Below are 13,167 nucleotides of genomic sequence, written 5' to 3'. Positions count from 1 at the left end.
CCCTTTCTTTCTCAGAATGCAGAGGGTCTCATCTTACATGCTTTCTCATATTATAGTTTTGCCCCCAACTCAAATTTGCTATTTGATTGTTGTCTTTCTTGCAGCTCTTCCTCCTGTTCCTCAAGGTTATTCCTCCCGCCCATCAGAGGTGCTCCCCCCTTCTATCAGTGCCTAAGCAAGTGCTTATTTTTCCTAATGGTTAATCCACAACTGCCACAATACTTCTTGTCTCCATTTGCTGCCCTCTGATCCAGAGCTAGCCGGGAATAAGTCCGTTGAACTCAATGTCTCAGGGTCTTAAAAGTCCCTGCAGTTTTCTCACCAAAATTTCAAAAGTGGTTTTGCCCCTTGCATTCTTCCTGGGGCTGAGAGCCCAAGGTCATCCAGCTGGCTTCATGCCTAAGGCAGGAGAAGAACTCATCAAATTCCGCTTTCTAGCCTGATGCTTTAACTTTAACCACTACACCAAAGCGGCTCTCTGTCTCTAAGGCCAAGCATATTGTGTCCTCATTTTGGGTGTCGCTTATCTGTGCTGAGATGCGAAAGCCTAGCAGTAACCACCCAAAATGGGCAAGATGAGAAGCACAGAAGTAACCATCCCTAGATAGGAAACCCCACTTAAAAAGCCAGGAAGAGAGCCTACACACTCGCAGTGTTTCTCAACCTTGACAATTTTAAGGCATGTGGACTTCAACTCCCAGAATTCCACCGCCAGCAATGCTGGCTGTGGAATTCTGGGAGTTGAAGTCCACATGCCTTAAAATTGTCAAGGTTGAGAAACACTGCTACACAGGAACACATGCAACTTGTGGAGGAGCGGAGCGATTTGAAACAGAACTGAAGCGAAGGGCAAAGCAAGCTCGCTCGCTGCTTCCCACCGATACTCGGCTGAGAATCCCTCCGCGGAAAACTCCGGCTGGAAGCAGCGCCCTTTCATACCGGCGGCTGCTCCCTCGGCCAGGCAGCGGGCGGCGCTGGAATCCGGGGCCACAGAGCTGCGTAGGATGACGTCGCGTCGTGCAAGGGAGGAGTTCTCGCTTTCGGTCGCGCTTGGGCCAGGCTCGCTTGCGAAGAAACGAAAGCGAAAGCTAAGCGAAAGCTTCCTTTAGAGGGGGCAAAATGGCCGTAGCCATGACTAGCTGGGTTACTCCGCTGTTTGTTCAGGTCTTCCCTCCCAACATCTTCGCAGAGAAACTGGAGGCTAAGTTGGCCATCCATTTCCAGTCCCCGAAGAAATCCGGCGGCGGCGAATGCAACGTGAGAGTGAAAGACCACGAACGGGGCATCTATTCCGTGCAGTTCCGGTCGGAAGAAGGTATCCTGCGGAGCGAGAAGAGGGCGATCAGGCGGGATTCGGGGTTTTAGTGGGATTTTTTGACCTATTGTGGCTATCCCGATAAATTTCACGGTAGTTTGGGAAGGGCACACTCTGTTAGGACTTTTTTAAAAACAAGATACTGCAAATAGCAAATGGTGGCGCAGTGGTTAGAATGCAATACTGCAGGCTGTTATTTGCCTGGTATTGATTGTTGTGACACACGTTAATTTGTGATTAAAATAATCCACACTATAGGCTAGCCAGAACATGCTGAGATATAATAAGTTTCTAGTTAAACCACGATGTAGAAGTGTGCTGCACGTTCAGAGCCAAAATAGCAAAAGCATTCGAAGGCATAGAAAGAGCAAACCCGGTTTTAAATTGTGTGATTGTTTCCAGTACAGAACAGTTCTGATCCAGTTCAGTGATCTTCTGAGACATCTGCCTGCAGCTGGAGCAAATGTACTTGGCTTACATTGGAGTTGGGGTTAGGGTTAGGGTTAGAGATTGCAGCTCCCCAAATTCCCATGAAAAAGCTTTTGTCGGGGGAAATGATGATTTTTTTGCATTATTATGGAGTGGATGATCTTAATAATCAGCCGCCTTTTGGTATGATACAGACTAGTGTTTGAGAAAGGCCTTTTACAAAATGTTTTGATATGAGAGAAACGTCCCTTGAGGCTTTAACCCAGCCACATCCTCTGGAAATGGCAGCACGGCTGCTTCAAAGGCTTTCTCTCCAGGAATTTGTACAGGTGTGTTCGTGCATTGTGTTTCACGTGTTGGTAGCCCCAACTGAGAGGTTGTCTGGTTCTGAACAGACACAGGCAGACAACTGGGATGACCTTCAAAGCAACCACACTAGCTTTGCAAAGGACATGGTTGCTAGGAGGAATTATTTACATGAGCCAATGAGTGTTGCAAACTCATACTTTCATATGTTTTCCAGAGGCTACAGACTAGGGAACTTCTTTCTCCCTTATAAGAAATCACTGACCTAGCCATATTTCTCAACTGTGGCAACTTCCAGAGATTTGGATGTCAACTCTCAGACTTCTCAAAAACAGCCCTCCTGCCTGAGGAACGTTTGGAAGCCACATCTCTGGAAGCTGCTAAGTTTGGGAAGCATTGAGGTAAGGGAAAAATATGGAGGTCTCAAACAGTAAAAAGCATTTGAAGGAGGTTGTAAATGTTGATTGCCAATCAAGCCTAAGCTATCTTATGTCTCTCCCTTTCCTTCTTCTCCTTCTCCTTCTTTCAATAATGGAAACAAATTGTATTAGGAAATTCTAAGATTCTTGGATTAGACTGATACTTATAATGTGGTAGGAACCACAAAAGCTTTTGGTTGCTTTTATGTGATGTTGCCTTATGAGTAACCCACAAATTTCAACGTTCATTTATTATTTAGGGGAAAACTTGCCTGCATTTTCATGCTGGGCATGGAGAATGGGAACACTAACTTCCCAATGACTAGTAATAAATCCATCTTCCAAGTGCATTTATGGTGGAGAAGTTGGAATAATCAGCTGCTTTCCAAATACATGGACTTCCCAAATTCCTAGCCAGCATGGTTACTGCTGAGAATTCTATGTCTTGAAGTGGAGAATCTTCAGCTCAGGGAAGGTTGTAGAGATCTATTTATCTTCTGCCTCCATGACCATTTCCTGCCATGGTCATAGAGGCAGGAATTTATTCCTTGGGGATGGAGAGAACAATCGTCTCTTTATTAGTCTCTCATAAAATTTCAAAAATGGGCTTATAGGAGATTCCAGGCTGCCAAACCAAATTGTTTTATACACGATTCCATTACCAAGGTAAGTTGAGTTTCATCTTAAATGGGTTTTTAAACCTGTCCTCAGTATGAATGATGTAGGACATTGTTTCAATATTTCTGGAGCCTGGGAAGCAGTATGTGTTAGACATGCAAGTTAGATTTCTATAAACTGCAATATTTCTATAAATTGTGTATCTCTGTGATTGAGTTGATACAATATGCTAATACTAACCAATTTATTATTGTTTATTTCTAAGCCTTCCTCAAAGAGCGGCTTTGTGTGATGTGTGCACTCTTATTATGGTGTGATAACTAAAAATATAAGCGAGACAAATATGTATTTGAATATTCTTTTTTTTCCTTAACGTGCAACAGCAAAGAAGAGTGTGAAAGCCCATCATGGACATACTATAGAAGTTGGGGGAATAACTCTGGAGATAAGAATTTTGACAGATTCGGAGTTGGCTGTGATTGATGCTGCAGAAACAGATTTTACAAACAGCGTGATAGGCTCAGTTTCACCTTCACTTTCTTCAAACTTTTTGCCTCTTCAGAATGATTTTAAAAACAAGCAAGAGAAAATCTATGCAGCTGGTCATGAAAGTGCTAGAAAAAAGGTAAGCCTCTATGTCTGCTCAGTTTAGAATGCTTATGTTAGCTGCCAACTATCTCCACGTTATTGGTGACCATAGAAAATCCTGAATCTTCAATGTTGTGAGACATTCTATTTTCTATAAATTAATTTTATATAATAATGGCATCCTACCAATTAGCAAATTCAAGCCATAGAATTGTTATTTGTTATATATTGTTATTTGGTATTACTGGGGGTGTGCGGGTACGTGCATTTGCACATCTATGTATTTATACATGTTGATAGAAGAAAATACAGATGAACAAAACAAGTTTAATTCAAAATACCAAAAAGTTTTTTAAGCTTTTTGTTTAAAATAGTTTTTATAAAAACTATTAAGTTTCTGACTTCCTTCTCTTTATGTATCTGCTAATTTGCAATATTTATAGGCATTTATGCCTCTTTAAAAGCCAAAGTGTAGGAGACTATATTTGCCATGCTGGAAAACCTTTTTATTAGAAACTTCTTCTCCAAGGAATGGGCTGCTATCAGAAAATGACTCAAGTGGGAAGGTGCTATCTTACTATGAAATTCTTCACTGTAGAAAATGAAGCTTTCTGTTAAATCTGGTATATCATTTTTATTGTACTGGCTCACATTTCTTGTGTGCTCCCCCTTTCTGTTTATTTTTAGATATTTCTTGAGGTTTCTGCCACCTTGAATACTGACTTGCTCACTAAACAGCAGAGAAATCAGGTGACCGATGTATGTCCTACCTTAAAAATAGAGAGAGCATCAAGTCGTCTTGGTGTTGAAAAGGTGGTGGGACCCTATGAGGATATTGAAAAGTTACACTGTCATTTTGAGAAGCTCCTTAAAGACCACCGTGGCAGTGAATTTTGGCCACCTAAAAAGCAGGACAATTGTGATGAAGCAAAGGAAGACCACAACAGAAGATACGGGAGTGATTTAGAAGAACTGGCCAAAATGGAAGTTCCTTCAGGTATCTTTGAATATTTTAGACAAGCCTACAAGGAAGAAATTAAAAAAATTGAGGAGACATTCAGTGTAAAATTAGTAATAGGCAACACTGGGAATGGAATCACTTCTGTCTGGTTTGCTTCAATGAGGGCACAAAACTTTGCTAAGAAAGCTCAGGAGGATTTTGTCTTGCTTTTCCAGAAAGTAGCGGGAAATCTAAAACAGGAAACAGTTCCTTTCACTGATAGCCATGCGTGTGAGATGATAGAAAGAAAATGCAAACACATTATTATTAAAAAATACAAGGACACGGCTGTTCTTCAAGGCCCCACAAAGGAAGTTTCAGATGCAAAGGCATTGTTAAATGAAATGACAGCAAAGAACTGGAATAAAAAAAATGATCCCCACATACAGCTATCTAGCTTTGAAGTTGACTCTACAGTATTTGCATTTCTCAAACCAAGATTAAGTCAAGACATTGAAGTAATAAACCAGACGTATTGTACTAGAATGGAGATGAGGCATTGTCACGAAGGTCAGTTAACATGCATCACTTTTATGCCCCAGCCATATGCATCGTCAGATCAGTCTTCACCTGCTGCTGAGTATTTTCAGTATGTATACCTGATGTATTCACAAAATCCACAAATAAAAGAAATTCCCTTGAAACTTCTGGAAGATCAGAAAAGGAAACTGAAGGATTTATTTAGCTATTTCCAACATGAACATCCCAAAATAGAACTGGCTCTAAATAAAAACAACCTGGTAATTTATGGTCTTCCTGAAAACATATTGTCTGCTGAGAAGCAGATCATGAAGTCCCTGAATAGTGAGGAATTTGTAGCTGCAAATAGTAAAGCAGCAGCCATTCCTGATTCCAGTCTTGGGGCTGCTACAGGCGCATACTTTCAGCCGCAGAGTCATCACAAAATGCAGCTGGTTCCTTCTCAAGAGCAGCCAGTAGGGAAGGCAACGGAAGTCCAACCAGATGAATGCTGTGCCATCTGCCTGAACACAATCCACCAGAAAGAAGTGCTACCCAAATGCAAGCACGCATTTTGTGCATCCTGCATAAGAACGGCAATGAAATATAAACCAGTCTGCCCTGTGTGCAATGTAGTCTATGGGGATATAAAAGGAAATCAGCTCCCAGAGTCTCTGAATAGTGAGGAATTCATAGCTGCAAATAGTAAAGCAGCAGCCATTCCTGATTCCAGTCTTGGGGCTGCTACAGGCGCATACTTTCAGCCGCAGAGTCATCACAAAATGCAGCTGGTTCCTTCCCGGGAGCAGCCAGTAGGGAAGGCAACGGAAGTCCAACCAGATGAATCCTGTCCCATCTGCCTGAACACAATCCACCAGAAAGAAGTGCTACCCAAATGCAAGCACGCATTTTGTGCATCCTGCATAAGAACGGCAATGAAATATAAACCAGTCTGCCCTGTGTGCAATGTAGTCTATGGGGATATAAAAGGAAATCAGCCCGCAGGAAAAATGGACATCGTCAAAACTAGAATTTCCCTCCCTGGTCATCAGGACTCTGGCACCATCACTATTACTTACCATATACCCGATGGTATTCAGACAGTAAGTTTAACAATATGATGTTTCTGTGCCATAATTAATCACCCTCTTGAATTTGTTGTTTTTTTAAAAAAAATATTTACATTCCAAGGAAATAGTGTAATAGCAATTCAGTTGGGAGTGCGAAAGCAAGAGATCTAGAAATCTTTAGAAATCTTCTAAACATCTATGCGGAGGCTAGAGCGGAGTTCATATCGACCTGCCATTATGTCCCTTCAGAGTTGAAGATGCACCAGAAGTGATGGTGCATCCATTGCCGAATATTTTGAACCATGATTATCATAGAAAAGGTAACACAAGTGGTTGATGGGGCTTAATCTCTCTCCCTATGTTGGTTTCCCAATTCAGATTGCCCACTCCTTTCCTTGTCCATTCACTCCATTTCCCCTAATTTTCTGCCTTTTGTACCAAAGATCTTTCTTTTTTATGGGAAAGCTGTCTTTAGTCTTGGATAGGAGTAAAAGTCTTATCTGCAACCACCTTACCATATTTGCTTGAAATGGCAAAGTCTATGTGAAGCAGATATTTTATTGGGTTCTGCTAGAGCAGTGACGGCGAACCTTTTAGAGACCGAGTGCCCAAACTGCAACCCAAAACCCACTTATGCATCGTCGGGTGCCGGGTGGGTGTGGCCCATTGGGTGGGTGTGGCCCATTGGGTGGGCGTGGCTACGGTGGTAATGGCAGACTGGGTGGGACTAAAAAGTTCAATCAATCAATTCTAACTTTGCAAGATCTTTTTTTCCACCGCAAGAAGTTGAAATTGACTGATTGATTGAACCTTTTTTTTTTTTGCAGACGGCGGCAGAGGCCTAAAGTGAAAAGGTTTTATAAAACCCAGCTGAAGGCCTAGGACTGGGGCGATGGCGCATGTGCCCACAGAGAAGGCTCTGAGTGCCACCTCTGGTACCCGTGCCATAGGTTCGCCACCACTGTGCTAGGGGCTGGTTTTCTATTTTTTGGCAGGCAAGCTTCTTGTTTATTTTGAATTAAAATAAACTTTACAGAAATAAAATCAGGAGCCTGATGAGAATACTAAGAGGTATTTTGCTGGCACTGGTATTCTTGGTGTGGTGCCGTGTTGGGGATACAGATTTATTTGTAGAAAACATCAGTATATGGTGGCGCAGTGGTTAGAATCCAATATTGTAGGCTAACTGCCCACAGCCTAGAGTTTGATCTTGACTGGCTCAAGGTTGATTCAGCCTTACTTCATTCCAAGTTCGATAAAATGAGGACCCAGATTGTTGGGGGCAGTATGCTGACCGCTCAGAGAATGCTGTAAAGCAGAGGTCCCCACCCTTTTGGACACCAGAAACTGGTTACGTGGAGAGAGGTTTTTCCAGACCGGAGGGGATGTGGTTTCGTGTGCTGCCTGCATCCTGCGGATGGGGCTTTCCTTGTTTGTGAGGACCGCTTGCTGGCATGCCACAGCCCAGTACCGGTCCACAGATTGGGGATTGGGGACCCCTGCTGTAAAGCACTATGGGCAGTATATAAGTCTAAGTGCTATTGCTATTTTCATAAGAAATCTTTGGAAGATTTATAGAAATCTCCAATGGATTAGAACCTATGTGATGTTGAAAACTAGGGCTGGTCACAAGAACTATAGAAATAAGTAAATAAAACCAAGAGCTTAATAAAGGTAGGGTTGGACACCATTATGTTCTTTTGTCACATCTTAAATTCCTCAGTGGAAGCTTCCTGACCATCCAAAAAGTTCTGAGCATGATCAGTTGGTACAAAAAGCGGGGGGGGGGGAGTTGAAATGGAATATCTACAATGGAATGAAAGGAAGGAAGTGCATTTTTATCTGCAGTAAAGGGACAATCTGCTTGAGATTGAAACTAAGAAAAAGTGATCTATCGGTTCATGTCATACTTGAGGGACCTTCCCAGAAACGTGGCTGACCCATTGTTGGGAGTCAGATTCTGATTAAGTGGACTATAGCTGAGAATGTCCTGTTTTGTAGCTTGGTAAGTATGGCTATATAGCTGGATCTGAAGCAGAAAAGGCACTTTGGAACAGAGTGTTGGTGGTAGCATGTTGCGCATCTTGGTTCCTTCTTAAAGCATTTGTGCCTTTTCCTAAGACAGTGATGGCGAACTATTTGGGCTCATAGTGTCAAAACTTTGGAAAATTCCAAACTTGACTCTGTTGGTATGACACCTCCTCCCACCCCCGGAACAAAATTCAAATTCAAATTCAAATTCAAATTTAATTTATATACCGCCCTTCTCCCATAGGACTCAGGGCGGTTCACAGCATATTTAAAAAACAAATACTATACACAAATAGCACTTGGGAACAATGCTGAGATTGGGTCTGAAGTAGAGGCTTGGACCTCAGCTTCAGTCCTCGTGCCACTGCTGGTACTCAAAAAAGTCACCTCGCATTGTTCTCCAAAGTACGTGAGTCTTGGGGAATGGTGTAATAGCCCCTAGCCCTGCATACACAGCCCGGATCTGCTATGCACTGCTTACCTTCAGGCAGTGATCTCTTTCTATTGAGAGGACCCTATGGAGTACCTGATCACACAACACCCTTAAAGTGGCTTCAGAGAATGGTCTTCCATGGCCTCTGCAGCCTCAGTGGAAGCTTTCTCTCTTCTCATCTAATTTTGGGAGGCTCAGAGGCCATACAAGAACATGGTCTTCTTGCATGACCTTCACAGCCTTCAAGAATCACATGAGAACAGGGCACGTTTTTGAGAATTATGATACCTTGGTACTCATTGTTAATTGGTTCCTGCAGGCTCGATGAGTACCAAACAGATTTTTCCCATAAGGAATAATGTAGTGAGTCACAAAGCAGCCGACACCAACAAGTTCATTGAATACTAAACAAACAATGAGTACCAGAACAAAATTTTGACACAGTTGAATACCAAGGTACCACTGTAGTTGTTGTCGGGGTGTTGGTAAATGCTGGCATATTCCCCCAAGATGTCATGGGATGTCATCTTTGACATGTATGTCAGATTCATCATCACTGTCCTGGGTTCACAGAAAGCTTGCAGCTCCAGGAAAATAATGTGTTCAATTTAAGGAGGGGATGACAGCATGCATCAAGGTTATTGTGCCTTGCTGGTGGTGCCTCCTTAACAGTTTCTGTAACTCAAGCACAGGGTTTCCCAGGGCTGTACTTCTACCCTGTCAGTGTCAGGAAGAGGCATCACTTTTTTAAGAGTGTGCTGACAGTGCAGCAAATATGTCCCTGTCTCCCCTCCCCCCGCTACATCTTTTCCACTTCAGATCAGAATAGCTACACAATGGTTAGCCTCTTGAAATAAAATCTGGAACAAGCTGCATATGTTGATATCTGCGACTCTTTCCAAACCAGGAAATGCATCCTCACCCAGGGAAACCTTTCCCTGGAACATTCCGCAAAGCATACTTACCTGACAACAAAGAAGGAAGAGAAATTCTGAAGTTGCTGCAACGGGCCTTCAACCAAGGCTTGATTTTCACAGTGGGCCAGTCACGAACCACTGGCGCGACTGATGTGGTTACTTGGAATGACATTCATCACAAAACTAGTATGCATGGAGGAGAAAGGGGGTAAGTTCAATATTTTTTTTTTCAGACAAAGAATAACAAATTTTCCCCGATACTAATTTTGCATGCAGTTTTGATTATTCTGGAACTCGTCAAGTGTTGATAAAATCCATGTCAGCAGAACAGCTGCCACCAAGCCGAGTGAAGTAAACGTAGCTTTTCATCACAAAGATATTTTGCTGTCCACGAAATAGTACAATGCAATTGTTTCCTGTTGAGTGCCTTTTAGGTATATGGGATTACGATACCCATGTTCTGGAAACATGAGATTTGTAATCCAGCATATGCTAGGAATGGTTGATCTAATACAGTGGTTCTCAACCTTTTTAATGCCGCGACCCCCAACCGGTTGTAAGTCGAGGACTAAACCGGTCATAAGTCGAGGACTAAACCGGTCATAAGTCGAGGACTACCCAACCGGTCGTAAGTCGAGGACTTTCCCTGCCCGGGAGCACCGCGCATGCGTGGTTCTGCCCCCTGTGCCGGCCGAGGCGTAGCTGGCAAGCGGCAAAGACGGAGCAGGCCGACCACCAGCTGGCCCAGCTCAAGGGAGGTAAGGCACCCGCCGGAAAAGGGGAAAAAAAATGGCGGACAGCCTTGCTTGGCGACCCGTGAAATGGTCGATCGACCCCAAATGGGGTCCCGACCCATAGGTTGAGAACCATTGATCTAATACAAGGATCTCCAAGCCTGGCAACTTTAAGACTTGTGGACTTCAGCTCCCAGAATTTCTCAGCCAGCCATGAGGAAAGCTCCGATCTAATAGCTTGCGGTAATCAGTCTCCTCATTCAATCATAGTAGGAATATCCTTTGTCTGCTCACTGGTTCCCTCCCCCCTTTAAAGTGTTTCAAATATGTCTTGAATGGACTGGGGTAGGGTCTGATGAAGAGCAGGGAATTCTGAGTGAAGTCCTTTTCCTCAAAGCAAAATCTCTTTTCCTATCCCACATTGTCTGAAGGGGGGCAATCTGGGAATGGGAAGTGCCTGTAGGCAAAAGGCCTGGAAGAAGGTAGGGGTGCTTTCCTTCCATGGATTTTCTTAACTTCCCTTAAAATCCAAGCTCCCTATGGGTGCTTCAGCCAGTATTGAGCTAGAGCAGTGTTTCTCAACCTTGACCATTTTAAGGCATGTGGACTTCAACTCCCAGAATTCCACAGCCAGCAATGCCTTAAAATTGTCAAGGTTGAGAAACACTGAGCTAGAGGAAGAAAATGTGCTGCCTGGAAAGCCTTGTGGAATGTAGGAGCGCTGGTTTCTGCAAAAAGGACCCCAAAGTCAAGCTTCTCTTTCTAAAGCTGTCTTAAGTAGCTTTTAAAATATAACTAGATTTAAAAAAAAAAAAAGCAATCCTAAAGTGTTCATTAGCTTCTTGAAGTCCACCAGGTACACCTTATAATGTGTGCTTCTTAAGGAATCATAATGGTAAATTATTTTCAGTAGAAATTGTAAATATCAGGAAGATCTTTGTGCTGTGGCACCCTTGGTGCTCTCTAAACTTGGCTGTTTTCTTGCAAACATCTGCAAGAAAACAACCAAACCCAGAAAGCATCAAGAACCCCACAATTCAACCCTGAACTACCAATTTTCTCTCCTGTTAGATCTTTCTATCAGCATAATTACATGCATCGACTTATTCCTTTCTCATACATCAGTGAAATTAGATTATTTTTTTCCTCAAGTATAATTTAAACTGTTAAATTAGTTTATGTATTTGCAAACTAAGTACATTTTTTTAAATAGTTCAATTCAGCATTGGATAGTATTATTAAACATTTGTGTTCAGCGCTTCCTTGATTTAAGCAAGTCTCTTTCTTGTCTCTTTTCTAGTTTTGGTTACCCTGATCCTAATTATCTGAAACGTGTTAGAGAAGAGCTGAAGGCAAAAGGAATTGAATGAATATTTTTACTTCTGTGAGCAGTCCAGACTTTCTAGCTTGTCCATATATATATATCATTTTAATTTAGCAGAGGAGAATTAATAAAAAAAATAGCTTTGGCAGTATTCGTTGCCTTCTAGAATTTCAGAACAATTGTTAAATTAATGGTGTTGTATTTAGAATTACAGATGCAAATTGAAAGAATTGTTAATACTTTTGATCGAAGCTGCAATCCAAAAATATTATATAGAAACTCCATTAATTTCTTCACTGCAATTGTTAACGTCAAGTCTAGATATGACTATATGCATGGATAGTTAGTCTCTATGTTTACAATGTTTGATATTGTTTTGAATTTCAGCTTGTAATTTCTTTTTTTAAATCTGCTGTCGGAGCCCTTGCCATGTTGTGAATCTTCAAAATTAAAAGAGAGCTGTTGTGTGTTCTTACATTTTAGCAGACTGGATTATAATAAAGTACCCATAATATGGTAAAATCGTATTAAAGCAGCATGGTGGATAAAGAATTTGCCATTATTGGTGTTTCATGTCCAATCAGATGAGATTCCCCTACTTTGCCTATTGATTTTCCATCACCTATTCAAAAACATGGTCTAGACCAGGGGTCTCCAACCTTGGTAACTTTAGGACTTATGGACTTCAACTCCCAGAATTACTTATGGATGGCTGAGGAATTCTGTGAGTTAAAATTCATAAGTCCTAATGTTGCCTGATCTAGACAGTGGCTATGTGAAACCCCTGATCTATTCTAGACAGTGGCTATGTGAGCTTATCAAACTGAGGAAGGATACTTACTGGGATGTTTCATGCTTCAAAGAATTTTGCATATTCTTAGAGGATTGTTACTTCAATGCCCTGATTTCAAAAAAACACAGGAGCCTGTATTCTGTTGCTAGAACACTTTCTTCAATAAACATGTAAAACTACATCATATTCTTACCATTTTAGTGTAATTTCTGTACTGACTTCTCCTTTCAGCAACTAAATAGGAATACTGTATTTACCTGGCATTTAATTTAAGATGGTGCCCTGCCTCCCCCCTTATGGAAGAGTACAGTAGACAATAAATCAGGGCAGGTGAAAATCTTGCTCAGTGCCTTGCTTCTCTACTTTGTCACTTTAAAGTTACCAACTGCAGCTGCAACCAATTTTGGATCTTTAACCACCACACCACTCTCCTCCTCCAACTTTCAGATTTTGATTTCTCTCTGCAATGATTTATAGAGAAAACATGCCTTGCTTTGACCATGAACTGTCCGTTATAGGTAGTGCTCAATTTACAGCCACTCATTTAACGACCATTCAAATTTACAGTATCACTGAAAAAAGCGATGAGCAATTCTCACACAACCATCGTACATCCCCCCTGGTCAAGGGATCAGAATTTAGGTGCTTGGCAAATGGTATGTATTTACAATAGTTGCAGTGTGTCAGGGTTATGTGAGTGCTATTTGCAACCTTCCAAGCCAGCTTCTGAC

General features: G+C 42.0%; 1 protein-coding gene across 1 annotated transcript; it reads left to right on the top strand.

The window, feature by feature from the left end:
* The first annotated feature begins 1,079 nt into the window (after nt 1–1,079).
* On the top strand, nt 1,080–12,195 carry DTX3L (deltex E3 ubiquitin ligase 3L). The gene is made up of 5 exons (XM_015819138.1): nt 1,080–1,315; nt 3,471–3,712; nt 4,363–6,237; nt 9,576–9,793; nt 11,620–12,195. Exons 1-5 carry the CDS (start codon nt 1,120–1,122, stop codon nt 11,687–11,689), a joined length of 2,601 nt encoding a protein of 866 aa, XP_015674624.1. The 5' UTR covers nt 1,080–1,119; the 3' UTR covers nt 11,690–12,195.
* The last annotated feature ends 972 nt before the right edge of the window (nt 12,196–13,167 follow it).

This window comes from Protobothrops mucrosquamatus, unplaced genomic scaffold, assembly GCF_001527695.2.
Source record: "Protobothrops mucrosquamatus isolate PMUCROS unplaced genomic scaffold, P.Mucros_1.0 scaffold863, whole genome shotgun sequence".
Taxonomy (NCBI): domain Eukaryota; kingdom Metazoa; phylum Chordata; class Lepidosauria; order Squamata; family Viperidae; genus Protobothrops; species Protobothrops mucrosquamatus.
This window is presented reverse-complemented; position numbering and strand designations above follow the sequence as displayed.

Excerpts from the sequence above, each read along its gene's own strand:
- DTX3L (XM_015819138.1), top strand. The coding sequence starts at position 1,120 with ATGGCCGTAGCCATGACTAGCTGGGTTACTCCGCTGTTTGTTCAGGTC. Across the intron at positions 3,713-4,362 it reads ATGAAAGTGCTAGAAAAAAG|ATATTTCTTGAGGTTTCTGC; the intron begins GTAAGCCTCTAT and ends GTTTATTTTTAG. Across the intron at positions 9,794-11,619 it reads ATGCATGGAGGAGAAAGGGG|TTTTGGTTACCCTGATCCTA; the intron begins GTAAGTTCAATA and ends TCTCTTTTCTAG.